Source organism: Peromyscus eremicus, chromosome 14 (genome assembly GCF_949786415.1).
Source record: "Peromyscus eremicus chromosome 14, PerEre_H2_v1, whole genome shotgun sequence".
NCBI lineage: Eukaryota > Metazoa > Chordata > Mammalia > Rodentia > Cricetidae > Peromyscus > Peromyscus eremicus.
Window position 1 is genome coordinate 58,955,141 of NC_081430.1, and position 24,660 is coordinate 58,979,800.

Genomic DNA, 24,660 nt, shown 5'->3' on the forward strand with positions numbered 1-24,660 from the left:
CACACATATACATAATTAAAAATAAAATAAAAATCTGTAATTCCAGGAAATACAAGGTTATACAAAAGATAAAAAAGTAGACATCATGTCCCACACACTGCCTAGTTATAGATGGTACAGTGTGTCCAGATCACCCTGGGCCTGAGGCCATGTCTCAAACAAACAAAACCCATGAAGTGTCCTACAAGGCCTATCCATGGTACTAAATCCTCCAGCATTTCCTCTAAGACAGTATGGCAGGGGCTCTGCATGGGCTCAGGCCCACATGGTGGAGTGTGGTCCCTTACAGGGTTCAAAGGGAGAAGGCTCCATGCCATGTGTTGATCAGTCAGTCCACAGTATGTGCTGGCAGTCAGGCTGTCTGCGGTTCCCAGGAGGCAAAGGGAAGGGAGGGAGTGGACCCTGAGGATGTGTTGGGGTTGGGGGTAGTAGAAGTGGTTTTGTGTCTGTTAGCCTGGGACCTGCACACAGAATGACTCCTGCTCTGAGCAGCCTCTTGTCTGGTGTCAGCCAAATGCTGATCATGCAGCAACCCTTCTACAAGGCTTCTGTCCACTTTCAGATGATTTTAATAAATATAGAGGAGGAAAGAGCAATTCTACAAAAGGTTACCTCTAAATGCTTTGACATGTTAACTGATTTGCATAGTGAGAAATCCTCTTTCCTCTATATCCCTGTCCTAAGTAGTCTTTTCTTTGGGGTATATTTTCTTTTTTTCTCTGGGAAACATTTTCTCCTTAGAAGCCTGTTCTTTGGACTCTAGAATTTCATCCCATCCTTTACACAGCATGAAGTTTCTCAGATCTCCAAGGAACAGGGGCAGAGTTACGCCCGTTCCCCCCCACACACACATTATTTTGGGATACAAGCGTTTTCTTTTCATTTGACTACTGTATGTGCTTGGTCAGAGGACAGCTTGGTAGCTCAGTGCGCTCCTTCCATCCTAACACCGTTCCATAGTCCAACACAACATTGTCAGGCTTGTATAGCAAATGCTTTTACCTGCTTAGCCATCTCATAAGCCCTATTTTGTTTTTGAGACAAAATTGCTGTGTCTTCCAGGCTGGCCTTACGATCATAATCCTCCTGCTTCAGGCTCCAATATTGAGATTACAGGTGCGTTTCACCCTACCTGGCTTAAAGTAACGCTTTTCTATTTGTTAGCTTTCTTAGGTATTTGTTCAAATGGACATGATGCAAATGTGATGCTAATTGGTATTTTGGACAAGTCCATCCTCTCAACCGGCTTAAAAATCTCCAAGGATTTGATGTCTGACTTGTGTGTGTAAGCTCTGTGTTCTGAGCGCAGAGCCAAGCAGTTTGTAGGCAACTGGTTGGGGAAAAAAGAAAACTGCACACACATGCATGTGTGTCACCCATGATTTTAAGTTGGACTAGAAATGCAACTTAGGAGTTGCCAGAACCTTGGACAGCTGCATGCCTGACACTGGACCTGTGTCCTCATCAGGAAACAGGGAGCAGCACAGCACTCACTGTGCAAGCCTGATGCCCTGAATTCAGATCCCTAGAAAACAAATAAAAGCCAGCATAGTAGCAGTACGAGTGTCTGCAGGTCCCATGGCATCTACAGGAGATAGAGGCCGAGACAGCAGAAACCGAAGCTTGCAGTCCAGCTGTTGTGGTGTTCACAGCAGTGTACAAGAGACCCAGTGTCAGGCAGGTGAACTGAGTGCCTTCTGAGACAGATGGGATCAGTGGCCTTAATGTGCAACCCCCCCACCCCCCACTTAGGAGGGAGTGGGAGAGAGGTGGAAGTGGGCGTTTCCTGAAGTCATTTGACTAAGGCAGTCCTTGGTGATGAATTCAAAGCTCTCTATGAACTTGGGTAGTATGCTAATGGTTAATAATAAGAAAGCTAAACAGAGAATACCCAGACCCCAGATGTAAATAGTCGTGATCACTGGCCTTTTTATTGGCTTATCACATGATTTCATTTCAGCAATTTTGGGTTTTCATTTCTATGACACCAAACACAGTTAACTCTACAGGATTAAAATATATATTTATATATTTAAAACATACATTTATATATATTATAGAATATATTTAATATATATCTCTCCAGCTATAAGAGAGCATGAACTGCTCTTCCAGAGGACTCGAGCTTGGTTCTTAACAAGGTCAGGTGGGTGACAACCACCTGTAACTCTAGCTCCAAGGATCCCACTCCTGTTTATGGACGCCCTGGTTATCTGTACATGTGGCACATACACAGACAGATACAGTAAAAATAAAACCTTCAAAAGTGACAAGATTTTAAACTTCAAATATTTATGGGACTTAATTTATAATTACAGAACTAAAACGTTCTCTTCAAATTTTAAGCACAGGGCTGGGGATGTGGCCCAGTGGTTAAGTATTCAGCTTGTGTGAAATCTGGGTTTGATTCCCAGTACCACAAAAACCAAACAAATGGTGGATAGGTACAAATTAAAACTAGGCAAGCAGGGTTGTCTGCACAGGTGTAATATGTAAAGTACACTCAGGTTACAAATGAGACCCCTCTGCCATTCTTCTCATTTATCTCACTCGGTGCTCACTGATAACCTGGGACAAGGCAGAGGAGAGGACAGCTGCACAAGTGCTTGTGTGTGGAGAGGTCCTAGTGGCTGGTCCTGGGACCCTGATCACAGGCAGGGTGGCCGGGGAGTCACAGGGCCCGGTGTCCTGTTTCCAGCAGCATGCTCTCCAGCTGCAGCTTGCTGTTGCTCTCTATGTACGGCTGGTGCAGCCACATAGACAGGTAGGTCAGGCTGAGGTTGCGGTCAGCAGTGTGGGCCAGCTCTGCACCAATGGTGTGCTTCAGGAGGAGCTCCTTCTTGTATGCATTGGAGAGCCGGTGGGAGACCTCATCTGCAACAGACCAGTCACCAGGGCCACATGAGAACACACTCTCCTAGACTCAAGCCATGCTTTCTGGCTCCTGGTTAAAACCTAGAGCCAGAGCTGGCAAAGTGACTCATCTGGTAGAGTACCACATGTGTGAAGCCCTGGGTTCAATCCCTGGTACCCCATAAATGGTGTGGTGATGGATGCTTGCACTCCCAGCATCTGGAAGTTGAAGCACAGTTTGGAGGCAGAAGGATGGGAAGGACAAGACCATCCTCAGCCAGCACATAAGACTGCTCCAAACAAATCAGAATAGCATGGCATGAGGAAGAACCAATCCAGCGAGGCCACGCAACCCGAGTGTAATTGGGCTTTTCTTTGGGCTGCCAACCAGCTCCCAAATAAAAACATGGAGACCTATTATTAATTATGAATGCTTGGCCTTAGCTTAGCTCTTTTAACCTAATTTAACCAGTTTCTATTCATCTATATTTCGCTTTGGAGCTTTTTACCTTTCTTTCATTCTTTATGTCCTACTTTCCTGCTTCCTCCATGGCTAGCTGGCTAGACCCTGGCATCTCCCTGGTGTCTCCTTTTATTTCTTCTTTTCTTTCTTCCTCCTACTTACTCTCCCTGGAAGTTCCACCTATACATCCTCCCTTGCTATTGGCTGTTCAGCTTTTTTTTTTTTTTGGTTTTTCAGGACAGGGTTTCTCTATGTAGTTTTGGTGCCTGTCCTGGATCTCACTCTGTAAACCAGGCTGGCCTAGAACTCACAGAGATCTGCCTGGCTCTGCCTCCCAAGTGCTGGGATTAAAGGCATGTGCCACCACTGCCCAGCAACTGTTCAGCTTTTTATTAGACCAGTCAGGTGCCTTACGCAGGCAAGGTAAAACAGCAATATATCTTTTCACAATTAAATAAATGCAACACATCTTTACATAGTTAAATGTTCCACAACACTTGAGTGACTTGTAATGGCTGTAAAGAGTCACCTCATCAAGACTCAGGCAATAACAGCTCTTGGAGGACTGCTACACGTTTGAGGCCTGCTTATGCTATATAATGAGTACCAGTTCAGCCTAGGGTACACACTAAGATCATTTAAAAAAGTAACTAGGGCTGGAGAGATGGCTCAGAGGTTAAGAGCACTGACTGTTCTTCCAGAGGTCCTGAGTTCAATTCCCAGCAACCACATGGTGGCTCACAACCATCTGTAATGACATCTGGCACCCTCTTCTGTATACATAATAAATAAATAAATCTTTAAAAAAAAAAAAAAAAAGTAACTAGGGCTGGAGAGATGGCCTAGTAGTTAAGAGCGCTGGATGCTCTTCTAGAGCAGCTGGGTTCAATTCCCAGCACCCACATCAGGTAGCTCATAAATACATATAACTCCTGCTCCAGGAGGACCCAAGGCCTCTAGTCTCCAAGGGCACTAGCATTCATATATATGCATATACCCATACACAGATACAAATAATTACAAATAAAATAAATCTTTAAAACAATAAACCAACATCAACTAGCTTAACCTTAAAGAATATGCATTTTATTTTGTGTGTATGTGTACATGCCACAGTGTGTGTATAGGTCAGAACAGCTTTTAGGCATTTGTTTGTTCTACTATCACTTGGGTCCTAGGGGTCAAAATCAGGTCATCAGACTCGGTGGCAAGGGCCTTTACCTGCTGAGCCATCTTACCTGCTCCATTAGCCCTGCATTTGAGCCTGGGCTGCCCTTAAACTTGCTGAGATCCTCTTGCCTCAGCCTCCCAAGAACTGGGATTACCCACTTACACATGTGCTGGTTAGTTTTATGTCAACTTGACACAAGCTAGAGTCATTGGAGAGGAGGGAGCCTCAGTTGAGGAAATGCTTCCATAAGGTTGGGCTGTGGGGCATTTTCTTAGTAAGTGATGGATGGGGGAGGGCCTAGCCCACTGTGGGTGGTGCCACCCCTGGGCTGGTGGTCCTGGGTTCTATAAGATGGCAGGCTGAGCAAGCCATGGAGAGGAAGCCAATAAGCAGCACTCCTCTATGGCCTCTGTGCCAACTCCTACCTCCAGGTTCCTGCCCTGCTTGAGTTCCTGTCCTGACTTCCTTCGCTGATGAACAGGGATGTGGAAGTGTAAGCAAATAAACCCTTTCCTTCCGAAGTCACTTTGGTCATGGTGTTTCATCACAGCAATAGAAACCCTAGCTAGGACATACTAAGTTTCATTTTTCGCAATGGTCTTCTCCTATGAGGTTGGCCAAAGTGTCCTCAACTGATGGCTGACTTATTTATTTTTTTAGACAGGCTCTCAATTTATAGCCCAAGCTGGCCTTGAACTGACAATTTTCCTGCTTTCACTTCTCTATTACTGGCATTATAGGAATGTGCATTACTACATGTCTTCAATTTACTTAACTTTAACGTTTATTATATATCTTTTTTTTTTTTTTTTTTTGGTTTTGGTTTTGGTTTTTTTGAGACAGGTTTCTCTGTGTAACAGCTCTGGCTGTCCTGGAACTTGCTCTGTAGCCCAGGCTGGCCTCCAACTCATAGAGATCTGCCTACCTTTGCCTCCTGAGTGCTGGGATTAAAGGCATGTACCACCACCGCCCAGTTCATTTATTTATATTTTAAAAGACAGATGGCCCATTTCCTTTCCTAAGGACTAGAACTAACCAATGCTGATGCTTCTCTTAAAACCACCCCCAGAAGATCTACTTACAAAAGAAGGCTGTGGGCCATGTGTGAAACAGAGGGGGCCGGTCCCTTTCTTCCCTGTAATGATAATTTTCTAGTTCACAAATCCCCTTGGTGGTTGAAGACAGCTTTTCCATTTTCATTTGTATCTTAGTCTGAAAAAGATATTAAATTTGGAATATGAGAACATTGCCTAGAATTTCTAAGCTCAGATTTAGTAACTATAAAAGATTTGAAGACTACGATGTATAGTCTTGGTGGGACTAAAATTCCAGTAACTCACCCCATTACCACCACAGACAGCAGATTTCCAAGGGGTGTGGGCAGGTGGGTGCTGTGGTTTCATTACTCTGGATTACTTTGGTCCTAAGCCTGGATTTTCCCAGCCTCAGAGAGAAGAAAGTTTGCTGTGTCCCACCTCAGTAAGATTTCTAAGCAGCACTAGCATTTTGGCTCCAAAGACCTGGAGGAATCCCAGAGGGGGCCACTGTTACAGAGTGCACTAGGCAGAAAGGCCCTCGGCAGCGCAGTTCTGACAGTCTTTATGAACTGCCCTGGAGTTCACTGCAGCCTCTGTGAGCCTCCTAAACACACAGAAGAGCACAATGAGAACCTGAACCCCACAGATCTTCTGGCCTCTCCAACCGTGTCCTCTGTCAGCTCCCAGTGGCAAACACCAGCACCATCTCCACAGTGACAAGAAAGGATGACACAGATGAAGGGCAGTGAAGCATCTGATTAGCTATATGAGTGGTCATTAAACATGAGAAACAGAATTAACGAGGATTGCAGATTTAGGTAGCAAAGGTTTATTAAAACCAAGTATCTAACTCCTGAGTATAGTTAACTGTTATGTGTCTGGGAGGATAAAAGAAATATACAGCATCAAAATTATAATTCCTCATATTTGATCCTCCCAACCATCTCCCCTGGTTTATCTAAAGTGGCACACACTAAATTTAGCAAATGCTAATCTTAAAAGGTCTCTACTTCCTTCTCAAATCATTTTAGGTTCAATATTTCACTTGCTTAACCTCCGGACAGGCTCCATCATTTCCAGTCACACATGGGAAGACTCTCAAGGTTGAGGTGGGAAGGTGGGGCCAGGACGGGATCTGTGCTTTCTGAACCCAAGGCTATGATCAAAATTCTGTAACCCCAGCAGCTTCCCAATCCCTCCTAATTCTAGAAAAGCTTAGAAGGATTCTGAGAAGGAAAATCTGGAAGCCCCGACCTGTCATATCTGCAGTCGGCCACCAACAGGGACAAAGTCACATCTGTGTGTGCTTCGTTGAGCTAATGATGTAAGAAGAGCCCACACTCAGTCAGACGTCAGCATCTGTAGTGTCTCCCACAGTAACACAGATCACACTTAAATGGGGGTGCAGATTAGGGGAAAGGCTGCACCAGCCCCCCCAAGAAAAGACATGTAAAGCCAAAGCTCTTTAATGGCCTCTAACCCCAACTTTTGAGTTCGGACGCTGAATAAGAATACATTTCCAAGACAGTTTAAGACAGATTCAAGCCAGGCGGTGGTGGCACACACCTTTAATCCCAGCACTCAGGAGGCAGAGCCAGGTGGATTCTGTGAGTTTGAGGTCAGCCTGGTCTACAGAGCGAGTTCCAGGACAGCTAGAGCTACACAGAGAAACCCTGTCTCGAAAAACAAAAACAAAAACAAAACAAAAAGACAGATTCAGGGTCACCAGAGCAGAACTTCTAATCTGATGGCTAGCATGTAGAGCTTGCTTTCTCTAATAAGATTTATTTTATTACTTATGTGTGTGGGTGCCTGTGGAGGCCAGAACTGGGTACTGCATTCCCTGGAGCTAGAGCTAGAGTTAGTTGTGAGCTACCTGATATGGGTGCTGGGAACTGAACTGCAGTCCTTAAAAAAAGCAGCAAGTGCTCTCAACACTTGAGATATCTCTCTAGCCCCAGAGCCAACAGGTTTCTAACAGAGCTCTTCTACATAAGGGTATCTGGGCCCCTTGGGAAAAAAGGGGCTGACTCTAGGACAGAGGCAGGAAATACGCAAAGTAAGCCCGGAATAGCTATCAGTGCTGTCAGTAAGGAAATGTCAAAACCATTCCCAGACCAGAACTTTACTATGAAGACAGCATTTCAGCCAGAATTCCCAATACCAAAGTGCAAACAGTCTGAACAAGAAATACAGTTGATTTGGATCACAACCTGAAGTAAGACCTGCTATATCCACACTGATAACCAATGACCGTGGCTGCTTTAGTGTTCTGTGGCGGTATGGAGGAGTCACCTTGACAGAAATGGTCTGGCCCACATAGCCTAAATATTTACTCGACGGACCCTTAAAGTGGTTGAAACTACCCAAGACAACATACCAGACAGCATCTTGGGAGCATCAGGATTTGTTAGGTAGGTGGAAGAAGAGGCTGAGGAGGAGAAAGGGTCTCTGAGTTTTGAATACCCCATGGTCAAGCAAACCCCAAATAGCTCCACTGGGCTTGAGTGACAGTGATGTAGAGGACCAGCACTTTTAGGGCTTACCAAGCCATCCAAGGTGGCCTGCAGTTCCTCACACAGTACTTCAAGTTCCTTATGGTATTCCAGATTCGTCTTCTCTTCCTTTTCACTGGAACCTGGGCTGCTACTCTCTAATTCAACCTTCTCTTTACTCCTGGACAAAGCAGAAAACAATGGGTACAAGTTACACGCTTTAAACTCACCTCATGCTGGGTGACCAAATGTCTCTCATCCCAGAACTTGGAGAAGGAGTTCACAGCCTGGCTACCCAGTGAGCCCCTGCCTCAGAAAAAGAAAAACAAAAAGGGGAAAAAACCTTCACCTCATTTTGTTATAATGAATCCTATAAAAGTCATCACATAATCATGTTACATATTTTGTGTAAATGTTGCACATGTCATTATAGTAGATGTCTATTTACATTCATAGCGAGCACATCCATCAGTCACTCAAGTTTGTTGGGCTTGGGATAGAGCTGAGGGCCTCCAGTGTGCTGCAGATGCTCTACTGCTAAGCTCTACCCCAGCCCTGGCCACTCAACTTTGTATTAAGGGAAGTTGAGTCTAGTCATGTGGCATCCTTGATGTAGGGCTTAGTTGTACAAAGATGCATAAGACATGAGTCATTTCCTGAAGGAGTGAAGAGTTGGTGAATGGTTTTTCAACTGAAGTCTGTGATCCATACAGTTTGGACCTTAAAGGCTTGGTTTTCAGCCTGTGATGCTGTTAGGAGGAGGTGCAAACTATTAAGGTTAAGGTCTAGTGGGGAGATTCTATCTATGTGAGGGCATACCTTCATAGGATTTTGGGATCCCAGTATCCTTTTTCTGGTCCTAGCCAGGAACATCCACTATGATGTATGCCACCTTGCCACAAGTGCATACGACACCAAGAGTTAACCACTGGGATTCCTCAAGGGCCATCCACCTTTTTGAAGACATGGTTTCTCATCCCTGGGACCTGGGGCTCACAGACTAGGCTGGGGTGGTGGCCTGTCTCTTCAGCCTCAGTGCTGGGATTACAAACACACATTGGATGCTGCAGTTTGAACTGGGGTCTTTGTGTTTGCACGGGAATTCCTGACTGACTGAGCTATCTCTCCAACTCCTCCTTTGTCTTTTTTTTTAAGATAGGGCCTCACTATGTAGTCCTACCTGGCTTGTAACTTGATATGCAGTCCAGGCCAGCCTCAAGCTCATGGAGCTCCAATTGCCTCTGCCTCCCGAGTGCTGGGACTGAGGGAAGGAGCCACTACACTTGTTTCCTGTTTTGTTTGTTTGTTTGTTTGTTTGTTTTTCGAGACAGGGTTTCTCTGTGTAGCCCTGACTGTCCTGGAACTTGCTATGTAGACCAGGCTGGCCTTGAACTCACAGAGATCTGACTGCCTCTGCCTCCTGAGTGCTGGGATTAAAGGTGTGTACCATCATTTGTTTCCTTTAGCTCTTTATTTTTTTTTTAAATTTATGTGTATGAGTATTTGTCTGTCTGTGTGTCTGTATGTGTACTATGTGTATGTAGTGCCCACAGAGACCAGAAGAGGGCATCAGATCATCTGTAGCTATAGTTACAGACAGCTGTGAGCTGCCATGTGGGTGCTAGGAACTGAACCCAGTTCCTCTGTAATAGAGTAGAACATACTCTTAACCGTGGAATCATTTCTCTAGTCTCCCCACCTCCACTTTTTCCTTTTTAGAAAAAAAGAAAATTAAGCTGGAGGTGGTGGCACACACCTATAATTCCAGCTCTTGGGAGATGAAGGCAGAATGATAAGAAATTGAAGGTCATTTCAACCACATAGTGAGTCTGAGGTCTACCTGGGCCTACATAAGTCCCTGCCTCAAAACAAATAAAAGATGGAGGCTGGAGAGATGGCTCAGTGGTTAAGAGCACTTGCTGCTCTTTCAGAGGACCCAGGTTCCATTCTTAGCATCCACACGGAGGCTCACAATTCTCAGTTACTTCAGTTTCAGGGTATTTGACACCCTTTTCTGGCCCTTTTAGGCACTGCACTTATGTGATGCACATACATACATGCAGGCAAAACACTCATACACATAACATAAAGTTAATAAATCTAAAAAGCAACAAGGTCTAGAGAAAGAAAGCTTAGCTGCTAAGTGCACTGACTGTTCTTCCAGAAGACCCAGGCTTGTTTCCAAGCACCCACATAGCAGCTCACAATCATCTGTAATTCTAGTTCCAGGGTAATACCCTCTTCTAGCCTCTGTGAGCAACAGACCCACAGTGGTACACAGACATACATGCAGGCAAAATACCCATATACACAGACAAAAAGGGACATAAAATGAACTGGGTGCAATGGTGTACATCTGTGGTTCCAACTCCTTAGGGAGGCTGAGGCAGAAAATCAGCGCAGTAGTATGAGATTAAACTGGGCAGCACAGTGAGGTCCTGCCAAAAATGTAAATAAGCCAGGTGTGGCAGTGCACACTTGTAACCCCAGCACTTAGGAGACTGAGGCAGAAAGACAACTGGGTGTTCAGGGCCAGCTGCAGGAGTGATGTTTGTTTTTGCTCTTTTACTTTTTTGGCTCTCTTGTGGGACCCGCCACCCAGCTCCCAAGTAAATCACACAGAGGCATATTCTTACTTATAGATATCAAACCTTAGCTTGTTATTTCTAGCCAGCTTTCCTTAACTTAAATTACCCCATCTATCTTTGCCTCTGGGCTTTTATCTTTCTCTATTTCTGTATGTCTTACTTTCACTCTTAGTCTGTGGCTGGCCCCTAGCATCCTTCTCTCCTTGTTCTCTTGCTCTTTCTTCCTTTCCTCCCAGATTTCTCCTTCTACTTAACTTCTCTCTGCCTGCCAGCCCTGCTTATCCTTTCTCTTGCCTTGCTATTGATTGTTCAGCTCCTTATTAGACCATCAGGTGTTTTAGACAGGCACAATAACACAGCTTCACAGAGTTAAACAAATGCAAAATAAAAGAATGCAACACATCTTTATATCATTAAAACGAATGTCCACAGCATAAACAAATGTAACATAGTTTAAAATGATATTCTACAATAGGGGAGGGAAACTATTTCAAAAAGAACCAAAAAGCAACCAAACAAAATCAATAAATGGAAGGAAGGGACAAATGGCAGCCGGCAGTATATACATGAAATCCCATTTACCTACCACCCCACATCCCTGAAAGACAATAATATAATGGAGTCAAGCCTTTCTCTTTCCAATCTTTTTATAAGTTTGTAAAATATGTAGCATAATTTTGTATGTATTTCTACATTTACCTGTGTGTATATGAAGGGCACATTTATGCCATGGTGTGATGGGCAAGGACTTGCGGTAGTTTGGTTCTCTCCTTCTACCATGTGGGCTTCAGGGACTGAACTCAGTCATCAGGCTTGGTAGCAAGCACCTTTACCCACTGAGCCATGTCTCTAGCCCAAAGTGTCAAATTTGTAATCCTCCTGTCTCTGCCTTTTCAGCATATCCTACCAATGTGTACCATAACACCTAGCACATATTTGCATTTCAATGTGTATGTATGGTTCATATTTGCACATATCATTTTGCCATTCTTTTGGTTCAATATTTTGTTTTGCTTTATCTACACCAATAAATTCTCACTGTCTTGACTCTTCTGCCCAATGGTTCAAGGTGACAATACAGAGTGTGGGAACTCCACACATACTTACAACAAGCTGACTTTCAGGTTGGCAATGTTGCTTGCGGTGGTAAAGCCGGCATCACTGAGGCTTTCCCATTTCAGGATTAAGTTATGCCAATCGGCTGCATTGTCTTTAATTTTTCTTGCACTGACGGATAAGACAGGTTTTCTGGGTGTTGTAATTCCAAGAGTCTTCTCTGATAGGGACCAAGAGAAACATGACTGTTAAGGAGCACATGATCACAGCCCTCCATAGTAAAATGATCGGAAATGCCACACCACCTGGGTAAACCAATGTCCCAGAAACTAAGAGGTTGTTCACAGCTCACGGTTCCATAAGCACTTGTCTACTTCTCTTTTGAAGACAGTGTCTCAACTGTAACTCCAGCTGGCCTTGAACTCATAGAGATCCTCCTGCCTGTCTCTCCAGTACTGGGAATAAAGGTGTGAGACACAACACCTGCACAGCACCTTGTCTACTTTAAGAGTTAGAAACAAGTAAAGCTATACTTTCTGCTAATACATCAATGGTTCCCACTCTCTCTCCTATGAGGTAATCTAGTCTTGACTATACTCCAGCTGTCTTCTTCCAGGCACCCTGAACCCGTGAACAGAGCTTTTCACCCCTGAAAGCTCATCATATCACAATACCAAGCAAGTGCGACACTGGACACACAGAGGTGATCTTGCCAGGCTGCTGCTGCTCTACCTATGACCTAGGAAGAAACCCACACTTCTGCCTGCATCCCTGCTTCAACTCTTGTCTCAATCCCCAGCCCTCCATCGCCAGGCAGAACTACAGCTCTCGGAAAAGTCTTCGCAAGTGTAGTTCTCTTTCCGGGGAAGCTCCTTCCTTAAGCTAGTGCCGCCCATCTAAGACTCACCTGATCCACTGCCTGAGGAAACAAGACCAAGCGTGGAGTGTTTGTGCTGCCTTCTCCACTTAGAACCCTACACAGCCATCTTACAGCCTAGAGGAATCCAGCACACACAACAGCTGCATGCTCTGGAGGCTACACTTTGAAGACCATGCTTCCTGGGCATGAATCCTAGCTCTGCCAGCTCTGAGTGTAGACGTATCTGTCAATTTCCTGGAGTGTCAATGTTCTCATCTGCAAAGTGTGGTGGTATTTTATTTGTATGTTAATAAATAAAGTTTGTCTAGAGATCAGAGGACATATAGCCATCCATTTTTAAGTAAAAATAGAAGTCAGGCAGTAGTAGCACACGCCCTTAATCTGATCACGTGGCAGGCACGGTCTGTGTTTAAGGACAGACTAGGGAACAGCCAAGCGTGGTGACACACGCCTTTAATCCCAGTACCAACCAGAGACCTGGAGGTCTAGACAGACAAGCAATAACAAAGAAGTGAGGTGGGCTAAGAGCCAATGAGAGGACAGAACAACAAGGCAATAAAAGCCTGAGTAGACAGGAAGTAGCTCACTTGGGAAGCTGCGGCAGCATGGTGTGTTAAGGCTAATTGGTGTCTCTCACTGTCTCCCTGATCTTTAAGGCTTTTATCCCTATATTTGGCTCTGTGTTTTTTATTTAATAAGACTGGTGCTAAAACAAGCATCTGCTCCACAGGGCTGTTAAAAGTGGATATAGACGAATTCAAGGCAGCCTGGTCTACATACTGAGTTCCAGGCTGGCCAGGGCTAGTGAGACTCTATCTCAAAAAAAGGATATAAATAATATATGAAGCTGTGAGGGCCTAACACATAACAACCTGTATCACAAGGTCTAATACTAGGACCCAAATTTGTCCAACCCTTCTCCATCATGGTCTTTTATTTACTCAGTGCCTCAATGCTGGCTCTGTATCATTCCAACCTGGACCACATTAACTGTTCGTATATGTCTCCACTCACCTAGTTAACTCAGTATTCTTTAGGGCTCTGTTCTTTTTTGTTTTAATGGTACTGGTGACTGAACTAGGGCCCTGTGCATGGCCATTTTACTGTATGAGATGGTACAAGTTGCCCAGGCAGGCAGAAGCCAGACCTTGAACTTCCTGTCTTCCCGCTTCAGCCTCCCAAGCAGCTTGGATTGCAGCCTGTGCAACCATACCTCGTCCATAGCTCTGCTTTTAAATATACTGATGTTTTTCATTCATTCTTTACTTAAACAACTAACAAAAAAGCTTCCTTCAAATGTCAAGTATGGGGAACGAAGTGACTGAATGAGACTAGGGCCTTTTCCCATGGCAATTACCTTCTAAAAGAGAGTCAAACAATATCCAAGTAAATGATCTTCACCAGTTCTTAGCCAGTTCAGATCATAAACATTATGTAAAAAATGGCACAGGAAGCCAGGTGTCATGGCACAGACTTTAATCCCGGTGCTCAGGAGACTGAGGCAAGAGATCAAGGCCAGCCAACCACTGTGAGTTAAAAAGAGGTTAACATGGGCTGTGTAGCAGGGCTCTGGCTGAATATAAAGAAAAAACAAAATGAGGGTCGTGTGTCAGCATGAACCCGGGGTATCCTTTGAGCTGAGGTGTGAGCGGTAAGAAGCCAGGGAAAGGGAGTCAGCATGGGCCCTGATGTGACCATAAACTTGGTGAGTATAACCAACAGGACAAACCAGCATTACCAGGCTAAAATGGAGAGAAAGCGGCACACGAGGAGGGGCTCACACAACCAGAGCCACACAGGCCAACATAACGAGCCGAGCACAGCGAAGAGCAGGCAACGAATGAGCTTGGAGCACAGCAGACATGATCGCCATAGCTTATGCTCTACACTCACTACCAAAGTAGACGCTTGGTTAAACATACCCCCATGTGTGATATGAAAGTGGAAGGGGGTACTGGGCTAGGAGGGTATACCTGGAGATGGGGGACACAATCAGGAGAGTCAACCAAAGTGAAGTATGAAAATGCCATAAAGAAACCTGCTACTCTGTAAGTTAATTAAAATAAATAAAAATTTAAATGCTCCCATGTACTTCCCGCCTATACAAAGGACCAGACGGTGATGAGGATAGAAGGAACTATCTAAAATTGGACTAGAGGAGAGTAACAGAATTCTTGTCATTTTCATTTCAATCTTAAATGCTAAAGCCCCTTCCACGAAAGAAAACCTCTAAGGAAAGAAAATCCTTGGGTTTTTTGTTTTGTTTTGTTTTGTTTTTTTTTTGAGACAGGGTTTCTTTGTGTAACAGCTCTGGCTGCCCTGGAAGTCACTCTGTAGACCAGGCTGGCCTCAAACTCACAGAGATCCACCTGCCTCTGCCTCCCAAGTGCTGGGATTAAAGGCGTGCGCCACCACTGCCCGACATCCTTTGGGTTTTTAGTGGAATATTCCATACGTTAAAGTCTTATAATGTGGTAACATATAAAAGGCTTGTGCATACTTTGGTAAAATGCTCATTTTTGAGACATGAAATGTGGTAACTTTTATTTGTATCTTGACATCTAAATTATCAGATTTTCAAGATTTGTTTGTGTGTGTGTGTGTGTGTGTGTGTGTGTGTGTGTGTGTGAGACTGTGTGCCTCTGCAGGAATGCCTGCCCGGCCAGGGGGTGACTGATCTCCTGGAGCTAGTTATAGGTGTTTGTGAGCTGCCTAACGTGGATGCTGGGGACCAAACTCCAATGCTCTAAAAGAGCAGGAAGTGCTCTTAACTGTTAATCCATCTCTCCAGCCTCAGATTTTATTTTTATATAATTTAACCTCACCTTCATTAGGGGACTAGAATATTTTGAGACACATTTCTGATGCAAAATTTAAATGCAGAAAATTTATAGCTAAAATTATATTATATCATTATTAACTTATTTGTAAGTTGCAATAAATATATTTGCAATAGTTAAATGCAAAAAATGAAACAAAGAAAGCCTTGGTTAGTTTTGCTGTTAACTTGATATACCTGGGGAGAGCTACAATTGAAGAATTGTCTGTGGGGATGTCTGTGTGACAAATGATGTAGAAGGGCCTAGCCCACTATAGTGGAGCCACCTTGGGCAAGTGGTCCTGGGCTGAGAAAGAAGACTATCTGAGGACCTGGAGATGGCTCAGAAGTTAAGGGCACTTCCTGCTCTTTTGGAAGACCCAGCACTCACATAGTCTCACAATCGGCTGTAATTCCAATTCCAGGGGATACTATGTCCTCTCTGGCCTCTGTGGACACTGCATACTTAGGGTGTACTTACATAAATGCAGGCAAACACTCATACACATAAAATAATAAGTAAAATCTCAAAGAGAAAGCAAGCTAGCTAGCAGTGCGTGAGCCTGAGAGGGAGACAGAAAGCCAGTAAGCAGCTTTCCTTCATTGTTCCTGCCTCTGCTCCTGCTTGGGTTCCTACCGATTTCCCTCAATGATGGACTGTGACCTGGAAGGGTAAACCAAATAAACCCTTTTCTTCCCAAGTTGCTTTTTAGTCATGGTATTTTACCATAGCAACAGGAGACAAACTTGAACAGTTCTATCAAGAAGTCTTCCTGGACGCCGGGTGGTGGTGGTGCATGCCATTAGTCCCAGCACTCGGGAGGCAGAGGCAGGTGGATCTCAACATGTTGAGTTCGAGGCCAGCCTGGGCTACAGTGTGAGTTTCAGGACAGGCTCCAAAGCTACAGAGAGAAACCCTGTCTCGAAAAACCAAAAAAAAAAAAAGAAGAAGAAGAATTCTTCCTGGATCCGCCAGTTACACATTAGGAATCACTGCAGTAGACATCTGTCATCCTCCTATACTTTGGCTGTCATTACATTCACCAGTCAATCTATTCACCTGTTTAATGTCTACATTCCCCGCTGGACTGAGTTCAACCAAAGCAGGATTTAAGTTTCGTTTCCTCCCATATCGTGCTCACATAGTACATGCTGCATCAAACATGTACACGGAGGAGCTGCTCTTACTACCTGTATCCGTCCCTCAGCGGGGGTTCCTGAGGGCGAGGATCACATCTGACTAGGTATGCCGGCCCCACTTCGGAACCCAAAGCACAGCTCCCACTTCTAGATACTCACAGGCAAATAGGGAAATATTAGTGATCGGTCACAGGCCAGGGCGGAGCTGAAGTTACTCCATGAAACCCCTGCCATACGCAAACGCACGGACTCACGTGACACTAATCGGCCCACAGAGACAGCCTTTATTACAAACTGCAAACTCCACGGTCGGTCGGTGTTCCTGACTGCCGGAGTTCAAGGGAAGGGTTTCCGGAGGGCTGCCATGTCAGGCTTGCCTCCAATGTGCTCCGGGATGCTCGGAGCGTCACACCTCTGACAAACACTTCACGTACATCACCGCACTCAGATGTCACTCACACAGGAATAGGCTCCGGACAGTCCGCGAGGTTCATGCGCGGCCCGCATGTCAGTCACACCGCGGGTTCCCGACCTTCCTCCCCCCACCCCCGACCTGCATCCTCGCCACACCAAGGGAAGCACAGCCCTCGCACGCACCTTCCATGCGGTCCACAGGTAGACCTCAACGCGGAGATCCGAAGCCCCGCCCTCAGACTGAGGAAGTGGCGTCACTTCCGCTCCACGGGTCCGCCGACACTTGTGGCTCCGCCGCTCTAGCTCTCCGCGGAGTCGCTGCTGCTCGCTGAGGCCCAACCCGTTGCCCAGGCAACAAGGCTCCCGGCAGCCCCCGCGGCCCGGAGTCCATCCCGCCTCCTCCGGGCTGGCGGGGCTGACGAGTCCTGAGGGGCTGCCGCGGGAGGTGAGTCCGGGAGCGCGCTGGCGGGCCCCTGGTGTCTCCGATGTCCCCGACTCTGGCCCCGCGCCTTTCGTGCTCCTGGCAGAGCCGCCCTTCCCTGTCTCAGCCCGTCGGAGTCTCCACAGCCGCGTCGCCGTCCCACTGGCAGCCACCGCACGCGGCGCGTCTGTCACAGCCCGCGTCCGAGCGGGGCACCGGGCGTCGCAGCGTTCACATACCGCCCGGGGCCGCCGCGGCGCCCCAGCTCCCCTTGCTCCTCCCCTCCGGCCCCACCCTACATCCCTCTCGCGGCGGGCTCCAGGCTGCTGAGCCTGGCGACTGACGTTTCGTTGTGTTCTGTCCCCCGACCCTCAGCAGGAACCCTTACATTCGCCTACCAGCGCCAAGCAGCTGGCTTGGGCACTCACTAGGAGTTCAGTAAGTGTTGGTTAAATGCATAAGCGAATACCTCCCGGTTAATAGGGACTGTGGCCTCGGAGGCGGAATGGGCAGTGAGGGTTAAAGAATGGGGTGACCCCGGGATCAGACCTCTGGTCAGGTCACTGTACTTCCCCTTCCTACCCGTTTGCTGGAGCAAGTGTCAGCTTCCCAGCTTCAGTTTCGTCATCCGTAAAATGGAGGTGATAAGTTTTTATGTTGGGGTGGTGGAGGATTAAATGGGTCAGTGCATATATAGTTAAGTACAGAGTCTGGCCGAATGATCTCAATAAAGGATAGTTTGTCTCTGTTGTCACCCACATGGCTCTGCTGGCTTCGCAGCTTTTTCCTCTTGTCCCTTCTTAAGTCTGGCTTCCCATTACTTACGTTCCCTTTCTCAACTTTACCTCTTTTTCCTGCCCTTTGTGCTTCCTTCTTTCTCACTTAAATTCAGGGATTTTTCTGTTCCATTTGTTGGCAGAATGTGAGGTGTATCGTTTTGCATTGACTGGAAAGATCATTTTTAAAAACTTTTGAAAAGGGGGCTGTGGTAAGCCAGGTCCTAGATATGAAGTTGCTCTAGTCCGTTTCACCAGAGAGTCTGTCTTCTCGGCTGCCCCCGTGTTTGCACCTTCTCCCATCCAGCTGTAATGCTGATACACACTGGGACCATTTTGTTTGTTTTTGTGACCTGTCTTACAGCCTATGTTTGTTCACTCACGGTGTGTGCGCTAGGGTCCACCTGTGCCAGCTGCGGTGCCAGGCCTTAGGGATGTGTGGCTTACTCTTCACACCCAGTCACTACCCTGAGCCTGGCTCTTGGGATTTCAAACCTGAGAATCCTGTCTGATTTTCAGGGTGGGCTTGGGAATCAGGGATGGGGAGGATGAAATAAAGCAGTCCTCTCTCAGGTCATTTGTTTCTTAAGTTTAAAAACTTATTTTATGTGTGTGAGTGTTTTGCCTGCACGTGTGTCAATGCACCACATGTGTGCAGTGCCTGCAGAGGTCAGGAGAGGGCATTAAACCCCCCAGAACTGAAGGGAGCTGCCATGTGGGTGCTGGGAATTGAACTCTGGTCCTTTGGAAGAGCAGCCTTGCTCTTAAGGGCTGAGCTACCTCTCCAGCCCCAAGCAAGTTTGTTTTGATGTAGCCATATAGTCTTTTTCAATGGAAGACTGTTGTTTTGTTTGTTTGTTTGTTTGTTTGTTTGTTTGTTTCGAGACAGGTTTTCTCTGTGTAGTTTTGGTGCCTGTCCTGGACCTCGCTCTGTAGACCAGGCTGGCCTCGAACTCACAGAGATCCGCCTGGCTCTGCCTCCTGAGTGTTGGGATTAAAGGTATGCGCCACCACCACCCAGCGGAAGACTGGTTTTTATTGGGCTTGTTTTCAGATTTTTCTTAGGAAGTTATCCTTTGGGTTGAGGAGGATCACACTTCAGAGTAGCCTCTATAATTATAACCAAATGGAACTTAATGGGGAAGAAGGAAGGAAGCAGACAACAATAGCTGATTGAATTTGGAAAGGTGAAGAATGGACGGATTAGGAAGTGGTTAGACAAATAATAAAAATAGGCTTTGGGGGCCGGGCAGTGGTGGCGCACGCCTTTAATCCCAGCACTCGGGAGGCAGAGCCAGGCGGATCTCTGTGAGTTCGAGGCCAGCCTGGGCTACCAAGTGAGTTCCAGGAAAAGGCGCAAAGCTACACAGAGAAACCCTGTCTCGAAAAACCAAAAAAATAAATAAATAAATAAATAAATAAAATAGGCTTTGGGGTCAAGCTTGGAGAATTTGGCCAGTATTGACACAAGACGGAACTTGGGAGAATCAGGAGACAGAAATTAGGTGGGTTTTTTTGTTTGTTTGTTTTGTTTTGTTATGAATTGTGTAGATAGAAGCAAGTTTAGAATGTATGTTCCTTTCCCATGGATGTATGCTTTGGATCTGGTCATGAAAGTCCCAGTGAATCTTTGCTACAGTCTTGGGGCATTGTGGCAGTTTTTTTGTTCATTTTGTTCTGGGGACAGGATCTCACTATAAAGCCCAGACTATCCACAGCCTTGTCCTCCTGCCTCAGCTTCCTGAGTGCTTAAGTAATAGGTCTGCACCACCATACCTGGCTCAGCACGAGGTTTTTGAGAGAGAGATTAATCCAGCAAATATGAGTTCAGTGTTGACTGTACTGTACTCTAGTAGTTGTTTGTGTTTTCGTTTGTTGGTTGGAGGTGGAAGTTGGCAGAATCTGGCTGTGTAAACTTTGATTGGTTTGTAAACTGTCAGTGTAGATCAAGCTGGCCTTGAATTTATGGCAGTCGTCCTTCCTCTACCTCCATGTGCTGGGATTACAAGCTCATTTAGGGGGCCAGCATGATGCCTCATGGGGTAAGGGCACTTGCCTTGCAAACCTCGTGACTTGAGTTCATTCCTGGAACCCTTGTAAAGGCAGACAAAGAGAACTGACTCCACAGTATTGTCCTCTGGCTTCCACACGTAAACCATGGTACAAATACACCAACATATGTACCCACACACACACACACACACACACAGAGTTACACACAAGTAACAAATAAATAAAAATTTAAAGTTTGCAACTGGAGCAGAAAATGGAGATGGAGATGAAGTTAGATACAGAGCTTTCTCCAGATGTCCGATTTCAATGCTTGGGTCGGGCTTAACCTACGGACAGTTGTTACAGGGAAGTAACAGCATTTCATCTGTAAGATGAATTATTCCCTGCCCCTTTGAATTCTACCATAAAAATCTTAACACTTCATCAGCTGGCCATGGAGGGGTATGCTTGTATTCCTGGCAGACATGAAGCTAAGCTAGATGACCTTGGGAGTTCTAGGCCAGCCAAAGCTATGGTGTGAGACTCTCACAATAAATGAATAACTTAAAAGCCAAAATAAAGATGGATTATAAGTGCCAGGTGTGGTTATGCCAAATGATCTTAGCAGATTGTATTTACAAGCTTATGCATACACACATATATGTAACAATTATAATTAAAGAGTAAGAAGCCCGGGCGGTGGTCGCGCATACCTTTAATTCCAGCACTTGGGAGGCAGAGGCAGGTGGATCTCTGAGTTTGAGGCCAGCCTGGTCTACAGAGCTAGTTCCAGGACAGCCAGAGCTACACAGAGAAACTCTTTCTCAAGAAAACAAAACCAAAACCTACAAAAGAATAAGAAGCCATGGGGGCAAAAAAGCTAGGCATGGAGGTCCATTCCTGTAATCTTAGCACTTGGAAGATATTTGAGGACCATGTGAGACTGTCCTTAAAAAAAAAAAAAAAAAAAAAACTGTACAGGAATACTAATTGTTACTTTGTATTGCGTTTAGAGAAGGTCCTTGAGACAGTGCTATCAGAGCCTGTGGTGACATATGACAGTTGTACTGCTGGGTGCATAATTTGGGTTCTGGGTTACTCCTAGCTCTAGTTTTTGGAAATACTCATTAAACTGATGGTTGAATATAACCCATGGTTGAACTCAGGTCCTCTGGAAGAGCAGCAAGCACTCTTAACTACTGATCTGTCTCACTAGCCCATACTTTTTAACTTTGCTTTTGCATTTTAAACTGAAATTCTCATAGCCAAGGAAGCATTGCTTATATATATATATATATATATATATATATATATATATATATTTTTTTTTATAAAGATTTATTTATTATGTACACAGAAGAGGGTGATAGAGCTCATTACAGATGGTTGTGAGTCACCACGTGGGTGCTGGGAATTGAACTCAGGACCTCTGGAAGAGCAGTTAGTGCTCTTAACCTCTGAGCCATCTCTCCAGCCCGATTTTATATATATTTGGTTTTCCAAGACAGGGTTTCTCTGTGTAGCTTTGCTCCTTTCCTGGAACTCACTTGGTAGCCCAGGCTGGCCTCAAACTCACAGAGATCCGCCTGCCTCTGCCTCCTGAGTGCTGGGATTAAAGGCGTGCACCACCACCGCCTGGCCCAATTATATATTTTTAATTCATTTTTATATGCATTGTATGTACCTGCTTGTCTGTATGTGTACCATGTACATGCAGTGCCTGAAGAGGCCGAAGAAGGCATCAGATCCCTTGGCACTGGAGTTAGCAGGTAGTTGTGTGCTGCCATGTGGGTGGGTGGGTGCTGAGAATCAAATCCATGTCCTCTGGGAGAGCAACAAGTGCTCTCACCTGCTGAGCCATCTCTCCAGCCCTGACATTATTTATCTTAAAGACTGGAATAAAAAATCACAGTGGTAGGCCTCTTTTCTAGTAAGAATGAGGGCCTTGTGTTTGATATCAAGCAGAGAAAAAAACAGGCAGAGGCAGGCGGATCTCTATGAGTTCGAGGCCGGCCTGGTCTACAGGGGGAGATCCAGGACAGGCACCAAAACTACACAGAGAAACCCTGTCTTAAAAACAAAACAAAACAAAACAAAAAAACAAATCAATAAGACTAGAAGTTAACATTTTATTTATTCATTCAACAAATATTTATAGACATCTACTCTGTGCTAAAGGAAGATTGGCATTACTTCTCATGGAAGAGGTTCTTTAGCAAGTGAAGAATCAGAGGTTGTATTGAGGATTATTATGAAGGGCATGTGGATGGAAAGGGAGCTTTGATATTCATAAGTGATCTGGTCTGGGAATACCTGCTTGTAGTGATAATGTTTCGGCTGAGCCCCCAGAGATGAAAGAAAGCCACATCTGTGGAAGAAGATCATTCTGAGTAGAAGGGATGGTGAATTATGAAGGCTGAGTGGGGAGAAGGGGTCCTTGGTGTTAGTGCTTGGAGGTGAGCAAGAGGGAGGAAGTGAGGATTAGTAAGCACCAGGGTTTCCACCTGGACAGCACTTGATTCAGTCTGGCTTGGTGCTACCTACCTCAGAACTGTGGCCATTTTCAATGTTAATTTTGGTAGCACTATCACACCACCAGGATCACAGGTGTGTGCCACCGTACCTGGTTATATTCCTAACCATTTTCAGATGGATAAATGGCAACCTAGAGCCATTAAATAATTTCCCCTGGGTCCCACAGCTAATTTTAAAATACATTGGGATTTCAGCCCCAGTCCTTTCCCCCTCTGATGTCACTAGCCACTCCAGCGTGCTGCTGTTTTTCTACAGCAGGAAGTCTCAGTTGATGGCAGTGGGCCTGAACCTGAGGTAGGGCAAAATGTGCCTTTAGGCTTGTGTGAAAATTGGGCAGGGATGGGGTTGGGGATTTAGTTCAGTGGTAGAGCGCTTGCCTAGCAAGTGCAAGACCCTGGATTCGGTCCTCAGCTCTGAAAAAAAAAAAAAAAAGAAAAGAAAAGAAAAGAAAATTGGGCAGGGTAGGAATGCAAAAACACTAGTCAGAAGTGTTCATTGAGTCTGAATAGTTTTCATCAAACGTATCACAGGACAGGGAGGCAATAGCTCTTGATTTCTTCCAAGCCCACCCAACATGCCTTCTGCTGTTGGCCAGCTTTGTCAGAGTGAGCTTCAGCCCGTTTCCCATCTGCCTATTAGGTGAAAGGCACAGACCTGGTGCTGAGTTCTCCCACAACCCCACCTAAAGAGATTCAGTGGGCCTTCTGGCTCTCTTGGGTTCTGTGACTTACTGACCTCAGAAAGTCCTTTGGAGAAATATGTTTAAAGCATAAATCTTTATGATAGCTGAAGACAGTTTGGCAATGCATTTTAAAATTTCAATATTTTCACCTCTTGGAGCTCCAGTTAGTATTACTAATTCACTTCCACTGGACCAGCCTTTTGAAATATTTCCACCTTTTGAAATATTTCCAAGGGTCTGGATAAATGGCTTAGTGGTTAAGAGCACTTGTTGCTCTTGCAGAAGGCCTAAGTGAACTTTGTTAAATGAGGTGCTGGTGAGTGTAGAGTATCTTGATTTTTGTGCATGGAGGAGCAAGTAGGAGCTGCAGGGTGAATGGGTTCCCAGCACTGAGATGGCTCTTGGCTATAGGAACCTGCTTTTTCACCAGACATTAACAGGGGTAGGGGAGGCTTATTGTTCTAATATAAGCTTTCTCCTGTGTCTTGCTCAGACAGGTGGGCTTCATTGCTGCATGTTTTCAGTGGTGTCTTCTCCAGACTCTCTTTTTTGGGGGGAGGGTGGTGTTGAAACAGAGCTAGAGTTAATTAAGTTGGAGATTGTTTTGTTTTTGAGAGTGTTTTTGCTGTAGCTCAGGCTATCCTGAAACTCACTGTGTAGCCCAGGCTAAATATGAACTTACAGTGGTATTCTTGCTGCAATCTCCTGAGTGCTGGGATTACAAGCATTCTTCTGCCTAGTTAAGAAGAATAAAAATTAATTTAGGCATGACTATTGGACCATTTGGGCGAGAAGGGGCTGGTGCTTAGGAAAAGGACAGTAGAGTTTTCTCAAGAGAGCTGCCTCCTGGCTTACTTTAGTTTACACTAATCCTGAATTTCTCATGGAAGCCCATTTCATTCCTGTAGCTTTGTGTCTCTTTGTTGTTGCATTGGCCTTTCTGGCTAGTTCACAAGCTCCTTGAAAAGAATTAGGCTTTATACTCTTCTGTCCACCACACTGTTGACTATGGTGTCGGTCATAGGAGCTAGTCCTAACTGAAGTGCATTTGGGACTCAAATGCTGAAGGTATCTCGCTCCCCATTTACTGTCCTTGTTTAAGCTCCAGCTAGAATTCCTTTTGTCAAGATTTCTGTTCATCTTTCATTATTATATTAATATTTCATGTGTATGGGTTTTGCCTGCATATAAGTCTGTAGCACATGTATGCTTTGCCTACAGAGGCCAAAAGAGAGCTTCAGTCCCCCGGAACTGGAGTCACATGATTGTGAGCCATGATAAGGGTACTGGGGATTGAACCCAGGTCCTCTAGAAGAATAGTCAGTGCTCTTAACCACTG

At 45.3% G+C, this 24,660-nt stretch overlaps 2 protein-coding genes across 6 annotated transcripts in view; one reads left to right on the forward strand and one right to left on the reverse strand.

Annotated features, from left to right (window-relative positions):
* Positions 1-2,471: 2,471 nt before the first annotated feature.
* Positions 2,472-18,397, reverse strand: Cinp (cyclin dependent kinase 2 interacting protein). The gene is made up of 5 exons (XM_059279157.1): positions 17,099-18,397; positions 11,715-11,883; positions 8,071-8,200; positions 5,570-5,699; positions 2,472-2,874 (listed from the first exon to the last, which is right to left on the reverse strand). Exons 1-5 carry the CDS (start codon positions 17,103-17,105, stop codon positions 2,672-2,674), a joined length of 639 nt encoding a protein of 212 aa, XP_059135140.1. The 5' UTR covers positions 17,106-18,397; the 3' UTR covers positions 2,472-2,671.
* Positions 16,835-24,660, forward strand: part of Tecpr2 (tectonin beta-propeller repeat containing 2) — a 102,132-nt gene continuing 94,306 nt past the window's right edge. For 3 of the 5 annotated variants that reach the window (XR_009382755.1, XR_009382756.1, XM_059279152.1), the window contains exon 1: positions 17,196-17,360. The gene's annotated coding sequence lies outside the window, so the exon portion shown is untranslated. Of the gene's footprint in view, positions 17,117-17,195; positions 17,361-24,660 lie in introns of those variants that run through there. The other 2 variants (XM_059279151.1, XM_059279150.1) reach the window with 2 other exon arrangements.